The following is an 18,923-nucleotide window of genomic DNA, read 5'->3' as shown; positions in this document are numbered from 1 at the left end:
TGAGGTTACTCGTCCGGCGCCCGCGGGGGCAACTCGCCCGGTGCCTTCCTCGCTTCCTCGCCCCATGCCCACGGACGGACCGACCCCACGGCGCTGAGACACACCGTCGAGAGGATTCCCCTAAATTTTATTTTTCCATCCATTTTTGCCTTGTTGGCGTGGCTGCAGGCTTTTGTCCTTTTTCTGTTCTTTTTTTATTTCTTTTTTTCCCCCCTTTTTTTTGTTTCCCCTCTTCTGTTGTTTCTTCTGGTTCACCGGAAAGAAAACTGCGCTCCGGAACCTGGCACCGACCCGCCGGCGCTGCAGCAGCAGGGCGAGGAGGAGGGACCGCTACGCTGGAGCCCAGGACGGCTTCCCCGGCTGGGAAAATGGGAATGCTGAGGCGGTGGGGCCCGAGGAGAGGAGGGAGGGAGAGGAAACCTGCTGCTGCGGAGCTGTGAGCATCCCGGGAAGCTGCGTGCGTGCCTGGAGGAGGGGGAGAAGCAGCCTCGTCCCCCGCCTGCTGCGGGCTCCCCTTGGATTCTCTGCCCCCTTGGCGGGGACTTGCCCCAGAGACTTCTGTGATTGAAGGGATCTCGCAAGAGGCGCTTCCTCAGCCTGGTGCAGGCTGCAGTTTCTCTTTTGTGCTCGCCTGTTCCTGTTTTTTGTTTTTTTACTTTATCATTATTATTTTCTTAACCTTAACTTTGCTCTGGAATAAGGGAAACTTTTTAACTCCGGAAACATGTCGACGGGAGAAAGTTTTGAGTCTCGGTTTGAGAAGATCGACGTGACTTTGAAGGACCCCAAATCCGAAGTGAACGTGGACTGTTTGCTGGTGAGTACGGAGCGCCGATGGGCCCCGGTCACGTCTCCCCGAATTCCTTACCCTGTGGGACCGAATCTCGCTCTCCTGGCTGAGTCACCGCCCTGCTCGGCTCCGTGCTGGTGTTTTGTTTACCCAGCGCTGGGCTGAGGGTGCGTGAATGTACCCGTGTGCCGGGACAGCGGCTCCTGCCAAGGAGGCGCCTGCCCAGCCCTGCCTCACACTTGTCATCTCTCGCTCCCAGCGCTGCTCTGTGCCCCGCCGGCTGTCACAGGGGCGGTGGAGCCTTTCTTTCCACAAAGGCGGAATTCGTGAGTGCCGCTCCTCTGTGTGAGCACAGGACGTCAAATAGCTTTGATACCAGTTCTCTCTCCAACAACTTCTTTAAAGACTGAGGTCCTCTTATGCTGTGGTTAAGCACTGCAGCGCTGACAGTCGCATACAACATTAATAAGCCCTTACAGGTGGGGGCAGGTGTTTAAATGCATTTTAAACTGGTGATCGTGCTAGGCCTGCTTGCTTGCTGTTTCCCTAATTGATCGTACCTAATAGCTGGATCTCACCAGCGCTGTCAGTGTTAAAACCGCATCATAGGAAAGCAAGCCATAACACTTCCTGATACAAAACCAACCAACGTCATTTGGTGGCTGATTGACAGAATTGGATGCTCTTTTAGTCGTCATTTAGTTCACTTAGTACCGCAGGAAACTGCATGCCAAATACAACCAATTTGCTTGGGATACATCTGGGTCCTTAGATATGCCTCGAGATGTCCTTAAATAGTACCAAAGTGTAACTTGTGCTTTCACACTGAAGTAGAGGGCTTATTTACTTTGGAGCAAGTGATGGAAGTTCTTTAGTGTATTTTTTTCCCTAGCTTTCTGTTGTCAGAGAGAGGAACAAATAAATTGAATTTGTTCCTTATATGAACTCTGACATTTGGGGTTGGAAGGGAAGGGAGGTGTGGGGGTGGAGATAGCTCTTAATAGTCATTCTTCATTTTCTGCTGCATGGTTCCTGGCAGAAAGCTTGCTTGAGCATAAGGCGGCAAATAGATTACAAGAATAATGCAAGAATCTGTGCAAGTTCACAATATTGTTTACTCTCTTTAACTTATTACAGGTTTGTGAGCTTCTGAAGTGTTGGCATATCAAACCTACATCCCTAGATAAAAGCAGAGCTTTGTGGATGCTGCTGTCACAAAGGAAAACAGCACTGCATCTTCTAGTTAACTTGCTTCTCTTGATCTGCTTTACCTATCTGTCATCTTAGAGCTACAGCTAATGAGGAGACCTCTGGTTCTTAGGATATAGTGTGTCAATTTTGGTACCTCGAGACTAATCAGACATTTTTACAGCCAGGTTCTGTTGATAGGTGTCAAGAGTATAAAGTCAGCTAAGAGTTCAGAGTTTACATTAACCATGACCCAGTATGTGGTATTTGCTGGTATATGCTGAAGTGCTGGCAGTTCTATGGAAACCTTCCTACAGTGGTAGGAAGGAATTGGCAGGTATCAGACATGCAGTTGGTAGTATCTTTAACTGTATTCCTTAATCTTATAAGCAGTTTAAGGATTTGCCCCATTTCAGTTATCTTAATTGTGATTAGGAGCTAAGCTGTAGTCAGTTTGGGAATGAACTTGCTGGGATGCTTCCTGTCATGCTTGTTGAAAGTTTCAGAACATGTGTTTGCATTGCAGATTTTAAGGTCCTTTGACGTGACAATTTTTTAGGCAATTTCTTTTAAACTATTATCAATTAAAAAAGAAAATGCTGCTTCTGAGGAAATCACTTGGTAAGCTAGCTTTGTATGTGTTTAGTCAATATATCAGTCTTAACTGCTGGCAGGACATATACTTTGCTTCACTCATTCTTGGGGTCTTTTCTATAGAAGAATTTAAGTATCCTAACATTTTCTAAACGGCTTAAATATTTTACACCCGTTCTTAATGTGATGATTCACACTACAAGCATCATTCTTGGCCCAAAGTACTACTTATATATCAAATCCATTAAAATCTGTATGGATATGCTTTTAAGGAAGAAGTGCTTAGGTGTAGGTGTGATTGATCTGCATTTGAATACCTTCTGAAATGAACTCCTCATTCTCCTCCCTGCAAGTCTCAGTTAAAGAGGGAAATTTGACAGACTTTAGACGTGGTACACTTAACAAGAAAGTTAAATCATATTTTTCTGATCTGACTACATACAAAAATTCTTTCTAGTAAAACTTTAAAATTATTTTTTACCTTTGATTAAAGTTGTGCATTGATGTTCCTTATAACTGCTTTGGCTTTTCCTAAGCAAAGGTGGTAGATAACTGTGTGTATCTGAGTGGAAATACAGGAATAGCAGATGCACAGACTCTTCAGCATCTGATATTCTGTATGTGTAGGTTTAAAATGCTGGGGTTCATTTAGGTTCAGGGAACATTTTTTTTTGGCTGTACGATTGAAAGTCCCAGCAATGATCTTGGCTTCTCTTAGGATGGTTTTACCCTCTAACTTGGCTTCATTTTTCTTCTGCTCTTATATTTCTTCCCCATCAGTTTGTACCCTTTGTAGACTAACAGGCAAGACATGGACTAACCTTTAAATTAGTTTTGTAGCCATTTTGGGTTTTGGTAACTGTCATAAGCTATGTTCTGTATGCTAGAAAGAGTCTAAATTTATATGTGAAGTAGTATGAGAACGCTAAGAAAAGAAGATGGGGGTGGGGCCCGGTACAAAGGAAGATGTGTTTGTTACCGTTTCAGGAAGGTGTGGGAGAAGAGTGCTGACAACAGAGCAGAGCAGGCGGAAAAGGCACACTGAGGGCCTTGTAACTTCAATTTACATGCTGCAGGAAGGAAATTCATAAAGCTGAAGTGCAGGGGAGAGATGTGTTTATTTTTCCTGTTTTCTCTTATGCAACGGTAATAAAAAACAAGAGTAAGAAAATGATTTTGGGTTGCAACTGTCTGTAACAAAATTTGTTTCTTTGGGGCTTCCATGCATTTGATTTAGTACTAGGCAGGGGAATCATAGATAAGCTGGTTTTTGGGGTTTTTTTGATGAGGCATGAGGAGGCTCAAGCCTGATTTAAGTGTAGACAATGTGTCACAGCATCATGTAGTGCATTTTCTCAAAATATTTGGTACTAGGAGTCCTACAGTCCCCAAAAGATATAATAACAGTGAAGGCCATGTTAGAGAGGTGGTCACACTGTGGGGTGTGCAGTGGTCAGATCTGGTAATTTCCATAGGGGTGCTCAGTAGGCCCAAAGGCAGTGAAGTGACTATTAACTTGAGCTAAGTGAGCTTAAACACTGAAAAGCAGTATTCAGTGAGCATCATTCTACAACAATTTTTGGAATGAACCCGTGTTTTAGTAAATTCTTGGGGTTTATGGGCTTCCAGTTTTTGGAGAGTGGGAGTTAAGGGGTGTAATAAGTGTGTAGGTGTGGGACATTTTGACCTGGAATTACATATGTTTTTTATTCTAAAATAACTAGTAAGTTTTCATGGAAATGTATTTTGGTTCTCTCTCTGTTGAGGTAGGTGCTCACGAAGAGCATTCTCATGGTTTATACAGGCACTTGAGTTATAATATATATTCTCTTTATATGTATATAACAATATAATATTATAATTATTCAGGTATTTAGTCAGTTACTTCCATAGTTGATTTTAGGAACTTCACATTTTTGGTGGTCTTAATCTTCCAAGTTGTCAAATATTTCATTTGTTGAGCAGTCTGTCTTCAAAATAACTGACAGCAGTAAACACTGCAAATCAAAGCATATCACGAACTTGTTTTATCTGCTCTGAAGAGGTTTCCATTTTTGTTGCACCAGAAATGCATAGCTACAGAGCTTGATTCACCTGTTTTTCCTAGGCCTGTTTCATCAGCTAGATGAATTCATGTTCATCTGTCTTGCATAGGAAAAGGCAAGATGATCTCCTCATCTTTGATATTTGGAGTTCTGTATATCTCTGTTGCTAGAAACAGTTCCCTTCTGTTCAACGTGTTAGAAAGCACATCTGAAGACTTTGTGATTAGGGATTTGGATAATAACATTTTAAAAAGCAATAAATAAAAAGTAAATAACTGAAAGTGCCTTTACCTTAGAGGTATCTATCCAAATAGCTGTTGAAATCATGTTGACTGAAACCACATTAACTCTGCTCTTCAAGTCTGAGTGATTAAAAATGTGGTATCTGAGAAGCTTCCTTGATTGCTAATGAAGCTTCTTGTGTGTGTATATATATACACTCATATTCAAGAAGCATAACTTCATGAGCATTTGCAGATTGTCAGCTTCAGGATTCTTTAAGTTGTCTGAAGATGGTCCAAAGTAAGGGAAAGTGTTGTGACTGACACAATCTCCTTGGACGTCTTTCTACCATTCTTTAGATCCAAGTGGAAGGTCTGCAGTTGTATTGGGGCAATCACCAGCATCACTACAGACTGAGTGTTGAATGGTTTGAGAGCAGCCCTGTGGAGAAGGATTTGAGGGTTTTATCTGAATTTCTGGCTCACCTGTCAGAAAAAGTCTTTTTTGACAGGGACTGTCAGTGCCAGGGCAAGGGTTTTAAATTGAAATGAATGCAGATTTAAATTGGACATGTGGAAGAAGTTTTTTACTGGAAGGGTGGTGAGGTGCTGGAATAGCTTGCCTAGAGAAGTTGTGGATACACCATCCATGGAAGTGTTGAAGGCTGGATTGGATGGGGCTTTGAGCAGCCTGATCTAGGGGAAGGTGTCCTTGCCCATGGCAGGGGTTTGGTACTAGATGATCCTTAAAGGTCCCTTCTAACCCAAACCATTCTGTGATTTGGTAGTTAGACTCAAAATAAGACTTCTGGCTGACGTAGAAATACAATTCCATGTCTTCAAGTTACCATATCTGAACTTTATATGCAAAAATCATTAATGTTAATTAGTACTGTTAATTATTAATGCTAATTAACATTATTAACAGTGTTATTTAATGTTAATGTTATCTACTCATCACTACAGATTTTGAAATATAAAGATTCATGTTAAGTTAATGATAAAATATATCTTGATATGTTAGTCAAAGGTAAAATGCAACTCTAAGTTGGCTTTGACAATACAATAGTTTGATGGTTTCTTATTTCAGGTTGCATCTCTTAAGAATTTTTTAGTATTATGTTAGCCTTTAAAAATTTAACAGTAGAGATGTGGAGCTGTCAAAATGTTAGCATTTGTTTCATGGTGTATGGTAGGTTTTAGAGAGGAATTAATAGTTAACTTAGCCAATTCTTCTGCTTATAAAACTAGAGGCTGTGCAGGAATGTATTTATTTTTCCTATAAAAAGTTTTAATGAGGAGTGATAATAGAAAGTTGATGTTGACACATTTCAACAAGAGGAATAAAACACCCAACTAAGCTATAATTGCTCTTACAAAGTAAAAATATTTGTAAACAATGTCCTTTTCCCTGGCAACTACAGAGTGGGTTTTTTTGTTGCTTGAGGGAAGGAAGAGGGAAACACCTGGAATTTGTTTGCTGGACAAATTGAAAATCAACCTGTTGGTCTGTAAATCTTTGAGGACAGTGATTGTTTCAGGAGCCACTCATTGAGAACTTAATAAATACTGAGAAGCCCTGTGAGTAGATGATGTTGGTAGCCTCACAGTTGCTGTTAGCAGAATTCCCTAGGTCATACTTGAGTACTATATAAAAATAAAAAGCTTTTTAAGGTCTCTTACTAAAGAACACTGAGATGTTTGTCTTGATACAGGATGTTTATCTTGAATTTAATAGGTCCCAAACAATGTAATTAAATTCTTTTTTGGTGGATGTTGCTTGATTGTATTTATCAAAACTCCTTTGTCGTCAAGAAATTGCAGTTCCAAATAGAAATACTGAAAGTCTGAACATATTTCTCTGAGAAAAAAAATGGAGATTGGTTAAAAACTTTTCTGTCTTTGCCTTAAATTGTCCAGCCATTCCATCAGCAATAAAGCCAGAAGGGTGATGAGACAATACTGGTGAAACTGCAGGCAAATAACACCATCTTTTAGCTTCTCCAGCAAGCTGCTGAAATTAACACTCAAATTAATGCCAAGGCACACAGCGTGGACAGCAAACAGGAGGAGCAGGGAGCCATGTGCAGCAGGAAATCTGTAACACTGGAACCTTGGCATTGGAACAGGCTCCCCAGGGCAGTGATGGAGTCCCCATCCCTGGAAGGGACATGTAGATGTGGCACATGGGGACACAGTTTAGGGATTGTTCTTGGCAGTGCTGGGGAAATGGTTGGACTCAGTGATCTTATAGGTCTTTTCCAGCCTAAATGATTCTGTGAACAGTGATTGAACAAGTGCTGGAACAGGATCTTTGAGAAGAAGAAAAGTGGTCTTGTCCTTGTTGTTTTGCTGTGTTGAGATGATGGGATTGCCTGTGCTGAAGTCTCCAGGCAGCAGGATAGGGATGCCTGTGTGGTGTGCTCAGCTTCAGCAGGGTGTAAGGTGTGTGGTGCATCTTCAGTTACAGCTGTCTGGAGGCTGTCTAGACTAGCAGAGCTGGTTGGCTGCCCTTGTTGCTACGGGAGAACCAGCACAGGATCAGCACCAGCTTTTGACTGGAGCAGGGGTCAAAGTCTATTCTGATACTTAAAATCTTGTAAAGGATTGGCTTTCCTTAGCTGAAAGGTTGCCACTCCCTGTCAATATTTATACAATAAAAACTGTCATGGGGATAGTATGTAAGATCTCTTTATTAGTGGGTCCTATTTGAAATCCAACTGCAGATTTCTTTATTTTAGTTTCTCTTGTGTTTCTTATATGCATTCATTTTTCTGTTCTTTCACAGAGCTCAGAAATATGTGAAGGTTTGCTTGTTTTTTGTCAGTTGCATGGTCTAAGGTGATGCAAAGACCGTGCTTGGAAACCTCTGTAGGAAACACTGCACACACTAAGGCTTTATTTTGGACTCCAGATTGGAACTACCTAAGAGTGTTTCTAGCTTGAGTGTGTCTGGGCTATGGAGCTTATAACTGGAAACACAAGTGAAACATATCCTTGTTTTTTCTTACAGATCTTCGTGAGTCATAATATTAATTTAAAAAAAATCCTCAAATTCTAATAGTTATGTAAATATCGACTAATTGTGTTTTAATATTTTTTTCTAACATAGTAGAAAGCAGCAGTACTTAGTGCTGCACTATATTCAGATGTATTAGATGCTAAGGTATGAATGAATATATGCAGAGGAAAACTTGATGTGAGATATCTACATAGAAAATGCATTAATAGAAGATGGCTGTTTTCCTGTGTAGTCAGTGACTGCTATGAAAATACTGTTTCTGTGGAGGCTGAGCTTAATTTTTAGCAAATAAATAATGGCCAAAAAAACCCCTGACTACACAAAACTAAATATGTCATCTGGAATGTGCTTTTTGAAGAAGAGGAAGCCAGAAGCTTGTCTTGACATCTGGAAATTTCAGCTAGGAAATTTTTTCCTGTTTTGTGGTTGGAGATGGTACATTTTTCAGCAGATGGTTAGTAAAACTTGTATTATAGCCATAATGGTTATTTCCAGTGGGAAAGTGTAAAGGAACAGTGGTTTCAGGAATTCATCTCCAACTGACTGCTGTTTGATCATTTGTTTCTTTTGTCTAAATCAGTTACTTTGGATGGTGATTTGGAAGTCTGCCTTCTCAATTTTTATTACCTTGTATTGTGGGAAAGTAGTATGTTGTTGAGTACAAATGATGGTTTTTTCACAGAATGATTGAGGCTGGAAGGACCCTCTGGGGGTCCCTCATCCCCCTGCTCTGATAGGGTGGCCTAGACCAGGTTGCCCAGGAAGGCTTTTGACAACTCTACAACTTCTCTGGGCAACCTGTAATTTTCCACTTCTCAGAATGCTTTCTCTGTTGAAGCTTCACACAGCAGAAAATAAAATTCACCAAAACTAGATAGAAAAGTCATCAGTACTCATTCAGCATTTATTTGCAGAGGTCTGGCCTTCTTGTTCAGTAAATCTATTTCTAGCCCAAATAATTTTTTGAAAGGTATCTGCCACAGAAGACCAGAAGAACTTTCTGCGTGGAGGCATTTGTAGATTTGGAAATTTTAAGCATAAAGATTTGTGTCTGAGGGGTCAGTTGCTGTGAATTCATAAACTCATATTTAATTTGTCAGTGTGGTTGAAACAGATGTAGGATTTTTCTATTGGAGCTAAAAAGAGAGCGATTGCCTTGTTGTGATCACCAGTTTGCACTCCACTAGTGCCACTTCAGTTTTTCATGGTTATGTAGCCTTGTGTTTTCTGTATCTGTGTACACAGATAATTTTCCTTTTGACAAGCAGTGAGGGATGCTGGGTAGGACTTCCTTATTGCGCTGGAAGTGTGAAAGACTTTTTGATACTGATGTGACAGGAACCTGTCCCTGAGAGACTGGAGAAGAGGAGAGACTGCCTGTGGAGTTTTTGGGCAGAGTTTTCAGAGGAGAGACTTCAGCTTTAAGCTTTGACTTCAGAGAAGCTGAAGTGTAAGGTGTCGGTACCACAAGCACCATCTTCCTAGAGTATGAGATCTGGGAGCTCATTTGGCTACAAGTGTGCAAGTGACTCTGACAAGTAGTTAAGAGAGGAGGAAACCTCTCCAGCCAGGATCTAACCAAATAGGAGTGGATGGGGAAGATTCTTCAGGGAGGAGTGAGGTGAGGGTGGGACAAGGAGGAGTGAGTGTGCACTGGTTATACTTGGCTTGTGCTTTTTGCGGATGCTAGGTTGTGCAAATAATACTGGGCAGGATATGAAGCTCTGGTTGAAAATAGAGATAATACTCATGCCTCACAACTTTGTCTTGATACTCTGCACTGCTGCCAGTGTTAGAGGTGGAATCATAGAATTCTCTTCTTTGTTATGAAATCTGATCACACAAATATGTTTTTATACTGATCTCTTCTTAGAAAGTAGCTTTGATTGTAGGCATGTGAAGAATCCTGTCGGTATTGAGCTGAGAGAATTTAGTCTCCCCTTTTGAAGAGGGAAGGTGGTTCTGCCACTTCACTGATGGTTTGTTTGTCGCTCTAATACATCTTTTATGGGTAGCTGTCCTCCTTCAACTTAAATTACTACTAAGTTCATTGGTAATTAAACAAACAATTGCCAGCACAACAATGATACAATTTTTGGTGGTCTTGGGATCATTCAAACCTGTTGTTACGTGCTATAACTGGCAACAATTACCATGGCTTTTGAAAGAGGGGCTGTTGTTGCCAACATTTGTGTAGCAAAGATGGTGACATAAATGAAAAAATTGCCCATGAAGACCTGTGAGTGAAAGCTGAGCTATTGATGTGATTGTGTATTTTAATGGGTTGTTTTTTGTTCAAGCAGTAGGTTTGTTGGTTGGTTGTTTTTGTTTTTTTTCCCAATGCACTGAATTTATAATTGGACATGTCATTAATGAGCTAGGCTTTCTCTGTAGCAGATAAATCAGTAGGTTTCCTGGGTGAGCTTTTGTCTGCTTTTACTAAAATGCCCATGGCTATTTTTAGCCTTTCTCATACTCCACAAACTGTTTTGTGTATATGGGTTTTGGAAGTAGCGTGACCTTAAAGTGTTTGGAGATAGTTTTGACTTGCAAAATCAGATGGTCAGAGAAATCATCAGAGCTAGTCACAGTGTGGTTCTGAGTCAAGCTATGAAGACTCTTGGTAGGAAAACCATATTTAGGAGAATTCTGCGTTGTCGGTGTAAAGAAAAAAGTTGTAACACAAAGAAGGTCTTGTATCACTTGCAAGCTCAGAGCTGTTAATTGATTCTGCATGGCAGACTGGAGTAAGAAAAGGACTAAAAGTCTTTCTTGCTCTTGATGAGTGTAAGGTCAGAGGAGTCTTTGAAGTGTTTTCCTTTTGTTTTTTTTCTGTCCTCAAATGCCTTCCGGCTTTGATAAGAAAGCTTTTGTCCTTCTGAATGCAATGTGTACATAACACTATTATCATTAGTAGTTTGGACTTGGGATTTAAGCAGATACCATATAGAGGCAAAACTGGGATGTTAGATGCTGGTGCTGCAGGAGCTGCTTTGGGTCTGGGACTGCAGTGGCTGTAGGCAGCTCCTCTGTGACTTTCTGCCTTCTGTACAGTTGATTTTTGGTTGGTGTCAGGGAATAGTTAGGATGGCTCCATTGTTCTCTTCTTTGGTTGTCTCCTCTTTGAGGTCTTGTCAAAGAACAGAGTCAGATTAACTTCACCTTCGTGTAAAGAATAGATTCTGTCATAGTTCTTTGCAAGTTCATGGGAAAGAAGGGAAAGAAGGGTCTGAGAACCATGAATTCTAGAGGAGAGAAAAAGGTTTTTTTTTTCTTTTTATATACCCCGTTTCAATTGCAATTTGACAAACTCATAGATATGGTCAGGAATAAAAGAAAAGGTTAATCAAAACCATTTATTTGCAGGTTGGAAAGTTTCTTTCAAAGTTTCTGAGACCCTGTAAGTAAAAGCTTAATTTTTCAGTGTAAGATTCAACTAGAATAGGCAGCTGAAGGTTTTCATTCAAATCTGGCTGTCTTGTGGGACATCTTTTGCTTTCTTTCTTGTATGTTTCAACTTCAAAAAACTTACCTTACAGTGGTGCTGCATTACTCATATTTTGTGGGAGTAAATAGCAGTGTTCAGCAAAGATGTAATTCTTCTTTCAAGTTGAAATTCTAAGCGTTCTTCTGAATGATAATTCCACTTAGAGACCCTTACATGTAATTTAAGAACAAGTCTTCTGAGCTGATGGGTTAGCAGAAGTAGAAAAAAAAGAAATAGTCATAAGTTTTTTAAGAATTACTTTAAAAAGTAATATGTTGTTTTTACAAAATAAGTTGGGTTTTTTTCAGAGGAGTTGGAATCAACATAACCTCTTTCATAACAGTGGAAAAATACACAATCTTTAACAAGTAACTTGCAACTTAGGGCTAAAGCTTATGCTTAAGATTAGATAATTCTCTGTAGATCTTGCTTCCCTTGAATTTCATCATGATTAACAAATGTCTTTCAGATATAATGAAGTGCAGCTCACAGAAATGAGCTGGTTTATTTGTTAAGCTTCCTTTTCACATCCAGAAGAAGTTGGAAGCAGTGTTAGCCATAAGAGCACCTGATGAAGTTGGGCAAGATAACCGTGTGCTCATCTCTGCAAAATACAAGAATCATCTAATTTTTAAATCCAAAAAGGTGGTGTCTGTTGTCATGATTTTATGTTCTTCAGCCTTCACATAATTTCTGTTTCACTTCTGCTGTAGAAATAAAACCAATAGTCATGTTCTGACATGAAAAGGAGAAGCAACTAAGGGGACAGTCAACAAAAATTATTTTGTCAATAATGCCAGTCCTGTCAATTTGTAGTTTCCAGTTAATTCTTAAACTTGTACAATGGATGTTTGCCTACAGTGACTTGCTTAATTATTGACAGTTATAAAAAATAACTTTATCCTTTTGACGTTGAGGTTGTGAAAAGTCAATTATTGAATTTAAATTCTTCCTCTTGTTTGAGTACTAGTCAAATATCTCTTGAAAAGATAGGAGATGAAATGAGAATTGATGTGCTGTGTTATCCTCTTGCCTTAGTAAATAAAATACCAACAAATAGAAGCATCAGTGCAGTATCCTTGATACTGTAATACATCTTTCTTTGCTTTTGAATATTTTAAGCTGCAGAACACAACAGATTACATTTATGGTGTGGCAGGGGTAGGGTGCAAGAACAAAAAAACGCCCTTTATGGAGAAGGAAGTCATGTCTGTGTGAAAGATAATTACACAAATATGAGGTTTGGAAAACAGGCAGAGAAATTAGTAAGATGATAATTAAAGATGATTTTGGTGTTGGAATTGTTTGTTTGGCCTAATGTGCCTAAAGTTAGGGTTTCCTGACTCTTTTTCTGAGGCTGTTTTGTATTTCTGTTTCCTGCATCTAAAATAAGGAAGTACTTCCCCCAACCCCCACAATTTGTGGGTTTGATGGCATGGAGGCAAGTTACTTTTTGTACTCCTTTTAAGGGGTAGGGAAATTTCACTGGTAGTACCATTAAGGATTTGAAAAGCAGACATCAAGGACGTGTGTCAAATATGAATAGCCAACAAAAACCTCCACAGCAAGACTTAAAGTCAAAAGGCAGCCGTGAGTCTGTTTAACATTGCATCTTCACTGGTATGTTGCAAACTGCTTTTTAAATATAATTATTTGCTTTCAAATTTTTGTAGAATCACAGAAATACAGAGTTGGATCCACAAGGATCATGCTGACCTTGCACATTTTACAAACCCCAAGCATCACACCATGTGCCTTAGGTTGTTTCAGAATGCTTCTTGAACTTTCTTAGGGTTGGTGGTGTGGCCAGTTCCCTGGGGAGTCTGTTCCAGTGCCTAACCACCCTCTGAGTGAAGAACCTTTTCCTAATATCTAACTTAAACTTCCCCTGACACAGCTTCATGCCATTCTCTTGGGTCCTGTTGCTGATAACCAGAGAGAAATCAGTGTCTGCCCCTGCACTTCCTCTCATGAGGATGTTACAGGCTGTAGTGAGGTCTCCCCTGTCTCCTCTTCTCCAGACTGAGCAGGCTGAGTGATCTCAGCCACTCCTTGTGAAGTCCTGAACCATCTTAGTGGCTCTCCTCTGGACACTCCCTAATAGCTTTGTATCTTATTTTGTGGTACCCAGAACTGCCCCCAGCACTCGAGGTGAGGCTGCTCCAGTGCAGAGCAGAGCAGGACAGTCCCCTCCCTTGCCGGGCTGGTGCTGCTGTGCCTGATGCCCCCAGGACACAGCTGCCCCTCCTGGCTGCCAGGGCACTGCTGCCTCAGATTCAACTTGCCATTGACCAGGAGCCCCAGGTCCCTTCCCCTGGTGCTCCTTTTCAGCATCTCCTTCTGGTCTGTGTGTACATCCAGGGCTGCTCATCCCAGGTGCAGAATCCAGCACTTCTCTTTTGTTTATGGTTTGTGGTTGCCCAGCCCTCAAATTTGTTGATGTGTCTCTGCAGGGCTTCCCTGCCTTTGAGGGAGTCTTCCCGATTTAGTATCACTGGAAAAATTACTTAGTATTCCTTCCAGTCCTGCATCCAAGTAATTTATGAAGATGTTGATGAGCACAAGACCCTGTGGAGGGATAGAGCCCTGCAAACCCCTGCTAGTGGCAGGTCAGCAGTCTGATGTCACCCCATTCGCTACAACTCTTTGTACCTGACTCGTGAGCCAGTTGCTCGCCCTTCCCATGCTGTGTTTGTCCAGCTGAGTGCTGGACATTTCATCTGGTAGGACACTGTGAGACAGTACTGAAAGCTTCACTGAAATCCCAAAAGATTAGATCAGCTGGCTTCCCTTGATACCTAGGTGGGTTACCTTCTCCTAAGAGGGAGTTAAGTTTGTCGAGCAGGACTTTTCCCCTCAGGAGCCCATACTGATTGTGAGTGATGGCTGCATTGTCCTTCAGGTGTTTTTCAATACCCCCCCAAATAAGCTTTTCTGTAATAGTCATTGAATTGACATGGACATGGTCATCCTTCTTGCCCTTCTTAAATTGGGACAATGTTTACCAGCTTGGTTCCAGTCAGCTGGAACCTCTCTAGGTACCCAAATCATTGAAAAATCATTGAGAAGGTTATCCTTTTGAGTTAGAGCTGTATTTTTCTTAAGTTCCAGATGTTCCCACAGACAAGTAGGGAAAACTGATTTACATGGACAGAGGCTTATGACTGCAAAATTCTGGTTTAGGGTAAAGAAAATTAGTTTCTCTGCATGCTAATGCATATTAGTTCATAAACCTAGAAATTACTGTGCTTCAATATAAGTAAATTTTTACAATACATTAGCTTTTTTAGTAGCATGTTCGTAATGTTCATCACTCTCTTTGCATTGAACATGTGGTAGAGAATTACTGTATTTTTAGGGGGAAAATTGTATACAAAGGGGAGCTTAATGAAATTTGATGCTTTCAATGGAAAAATGTCAGTACTGGCTGTTTGAACTGTGTTGTGCATGTATATGAAACTGTAAAAATGAAGATATATGCATTTTCAGTTGCACTTAAACTGCAGTGCCCAGTGCTCAGCTGATAATGCTCAGTAGTATAAAGGGAGACTCTTCCTGTTTGCCATAGTTTCCAGTGGTGTAATCACTGGAGGAAAGGGGGGAGATCACTAAAATGTTCCATTGACCTAAGCAGTTTGAGGGTTGTAATAAATAAAGTTTATTAGTTCTCTGAAATAATTCTACTTCTTGTTAGCCTTACCTACTGAGTAGGTAGTGGTTTTGTACCTTAATGAATTCATATACAACTATTGCTTGCTTTTTACACCTGTGAAAAGCTTCATTAATCACTCAAGATCATAATTAAATGAATGAATTGGATAAAAAGAAATTTCTAGTACCTTCACACAGACTTTTATATACATGTATACACAGTATATGCGATGAAAAATATGAAATCATGAGTTTTCCTTTACAAAAAAATCTGCAAATTCAGTTGAAGTCTGGCTAGTCTCTAAGCTTCAGAAAAACTGATGGGAGTGTTTATTTTCAATACTGTGCAATTATAATTTTCTTCTCTAGATTTTGTTAGAAGGAAATTGTGATGAGAATATTTCTGTATAGTGAATGGTGACACCAAAATTGCACAAGGAATAATTTACCCAAATTTTGCTAATATAGAGTTGAAATAATTTTGGTGGGACATCAAATATGTATTATTTTAAAAATATATCAGAACTTGTGGTGGTCAGTAGGTTTTACTCAGGCTTGCAGCCTGTCACAAGTGGGTCTTCCAGGGTGGATGCTGTCCAGTGTCTTCCTGCATGACATGGATGGTGGCATTAAAAGTACCCTCAGTAAATTTGCTGATGACACTGAGTACTGAGGAGACCTTTTAGAAGGAAGAGACATTTTACAGAGAGATCTGGATAGGCTGGAAGAACGGACGAGCAAGAACAGTATGAAGTTTAAGGAAGCCAAGGTCAGTGTCTTACATCTGGGATGACACAACCAAAGAGCCTGGTCCAGGCTGGGATCTGTGAGGTTGGGAGCAGCCTTGCTGACCTGGGGCTCCACTGGACAACTCCAAGGTGGGCATGAGCCAGCAGAGCACGACTGCAGCAACAAAGGCAGGTTGGATCCTGGCCTGCATCTACAGAGGGGTCAGTAGCAGAGTTGGAGATGTGATCATTCCACTCAGTGCTGGTAAAGCCACAGCTGTGGGAGGTGTCCAGTTCTTGTTCCTGCAACTCAAGGAAAGCTCTAAAGGAGGGTCACAAAGGGGATCAAAGTGCTGGAGAGCTTGGTTTGTGAGGGAAAAGTGAAGGTGCTTCCCCGGAGGAGGCTTGGGGTACCTCATCACGGTGTTCCAGTGGACACCTGGACAGCTACAAGAAGACGAAAAGCTGTCTTTTCAGGAGAAGAAAACAAGGGCCAACATGTACATGTTGCATTGGAGAGGTTTACGTACAAAAGAAATTTTTTACTGTTACAGTAGTCAGTCATTGGAGCAATGTCCGTAGGGATGGGGTGAAGTCCCCATTGGTGGTGGTTTTCCCCATTGGTGGTGGTTTGCTCAGCAGGGTGCTGAGCAATCTCATCAAGGCTCCCTTTTGCTTGAACAGTTGAGCAAGGTGAACTTTTGAGGTACCACCAAATCTAGACTGTTCTGTGATCCTCTGTCTTTGGAGAAAACATCTCTACAGTTTCACTGGTCAGTTGTCCCTTTGCCTTTTCCTAGCTTTGTTTCGGAGCCTCAGTGAAGCTCTTAAATCAGTGCAAGAACATGTTTGCAGCAGTGCTGGTTAAGCAGAAAATAATGGTATGTGCTATATGTGCAAATTGTTTCTTCAGCTATCAAGGTCCCATTTTCTGAGGTGACCCTGTCCAGGATACCCAGATATGATATCTGTGCTGAGCACTGTGATGTTAATTTCTCCTTTAACGGCAGATCTGGTCTCATGAGAGTGAAAGAGACTTAAAAGAGAAAAACCTTTAAAGGTAATGGCCTGAAGACATGGAAGAAACTCAACCAGAAAATGCATGCATAACAAATCTAGTTTCTAAGTGGACAAAAATATAAATCGCTGTTATTTTCTTAAATATTTTACACTCTAAATGATAACTCTAAATAGCAACAGTATCTGAATTTAAAAAAGAAAGCATCAGGAAAAGCAGCTCCCACAAAGTTAATGTTTGTCTCTTTGTGACATTTAATACTCTGGAAGTTAAGATGAACTTTGTCTGGAAGGAGGGAAAGAATATTCTGAGCCTTTAAACCAGCAAGTTAAAATTATCCATTTAGATTGGAAAGATACCTCCGTTAAGGTAAGAGAAGCTTGCAAAATGATCAGGAGCTAGTAGGAATTTTGCCTTATGATGGTTTCAGGTGAGAAATTGCTTCAGTTTTGTCTTATGTTTCAGGTGAGATTAGTATATGTCTTCAAATTAAGGATTAGCATAGAATGAAGTTTTTAGTAAATAGCATGTGATTCTTCTTTGTTAGTATGGAATTAATGCAGGTAATTTGGATATGACAGGTTGTTATCATATACAGTCAGATATAGCCAAGCAACATTTAAGTTTTACTAGATGAAAATATATAGTTTATTTGGGCATAAAATCAAGGCTACAGGTACACTTGGAAAAAATAACTGAAGTAGTTGGTTGAATCTGTATTTCTGATGGAGCCCTAAGAATTATGAAGAAAAAAAGAATTGTCTAAACTATGGTCTAATTTTAAGTGTATTTTATTTCTCAGCAGACTACTTTTATGTAATAAAACTTAGAAGTGCAAGAGATTGGTTTTAGAATTCTACTGACAAAAATAAGACTGGTATTAGAGGGCTCTATAGCAGCAATCCTCAGGCCAGTCCGTCAAGAGTGAGGCCACAATCTTTCTACAGCAGCCTCTTGTCTCTGTTTTGCAGGCCAGCATCTAATACAGCTACTGCCTTCCTGCTACATTCACTAGCTGTATTACTTAGCCACAGGCCTTTTAGAATTTACCTCCCTCTTATGTTTTGGGTTGTGGGGCAGGAGGACAGCTACCATGATCCATACTGTGATCCACAATGAAGGTGTATTAGATGGAATAAGAAGGCATTGGAAGAACTCAGTGGAAAGAGCAAATCAAATTCCAGCTATTGCTTATGGTCTTTTCCCAGTGGCCGTTGGCATTCCACATGCACTTTTGAAGAAATGAGTTGCTCCAACATCTGTGGTGCCAAACAGGCAAATTCAGTGACTGTCACTGTGGTGTTGGAAGGAAAAGAAATCAAACCAGGGTGTCTTTTAGTCATCTCTTTACCATCAGGTTCCTGTTATGTTTCTGCTAGTTCAGAATAATTCAGTGTGTTGGTAGTTGACTCTTGACAGAACAGAAGATCTAAGCCACAATGACCTTTTGAGACGCTCAAAGGTATGCTTCTCACTTTTTACAGAAAATAGCATATTTATTTTGAGGATTGATAAGGAATGTAAGCTGTATTATCCTGATTTTGGTTTTGTAATTTTTAAGATGATACTGCTTTTAATTAAAAATTTTTTAAAGCTTGGTACTGAAAAGTCAAAATATGTTTTTGGCATGCCCATGACATTGAACAGCGTTTGGAAACAGAGCAAGTCAGGCTGCAGGATATTCAGATGATTTTCTGCTGTTAAGATTAATTTCTATGTAGAAATAGTATGTGAGAATTTAGAACTATTCCACTCAGCTTTTTTTCTGATTTTCTTGTTCCTGTCTTCTGGACAGCCATGGATTTTTATATTGGCTTCCAGAAGGAATAGCGTATCTATTCATAGATTGGTTTTCTGCTGTTTTCTTAATTCTTTACAGCAACATGTACAAAAAGAGGTATTATCTCTCCTTGTGTTCCTATTTATGAAAGTTGGCTTTTAACGGAATCTGTTGAACTGGACTAAGTGTCATCTTGTCTTCAGAGAATAAGCAGATTAAGAGGTTTTTCAATGAGATAAGGTTAAATAAATTGGAAATTTGTCATGTTGTAGTTCAGTAGGTAAAGGGACAAAACTATAAGAAACAACCAATTTTCATATTTGTCCCTTAATTCTATATTGGAAGGAAAGAAGGAGAACTCTAAACATGTGAATGTGACATGATGTTAGAGTGTGAATG

At 40.2% G+C, this 18,923-nt stretch overlaps 1 protein-coding gene across 1 annotated transcript in view; it reads left to right on the top strand.

Moving 5' to 3' along the window:
* Nucleotides 1-682: 682 nt before the first annotated feature.
* The window catches only part of ROCK1 (Rho associated coiled-coil containing protein kinase 1), an 82,696-nt gene continuing 64,455 nt past the window's right edge, over nucleotides 683-18,923 (top strand). Inside the window, exon 1 of the mRNA XM_005418282.2 lies at nucleotides 683-817. Within this exon, the coding sequence (XP_005418339.1) occupies nucleotides 725-817 (93 nt within the window). The 5' untranslated portion in view covers nucleotides 683-724. The remainder of the gene's footprint in view (nucleotides 818-18,923) is intronic.

Source organism: Geospiza fortis, unplaced genomic scaffold (genome assembly GCF_000277835.1).
Source record: "Geospiza fortis unplaced genomic scaffold, GeoFor_1.0 scaffold53, whole genome shotgun sequence".
NCBI lineage: Eukaryota > Metazoa > Chordata > Aves > Passeriformes > Thraupidae > Geospiza > Geospiza fortis.
The sequence above is the reverse complement of the archived record's forward strand: the minus strand, read 5'-3'. Positions and strand labels throughout refer to the sequence as shown.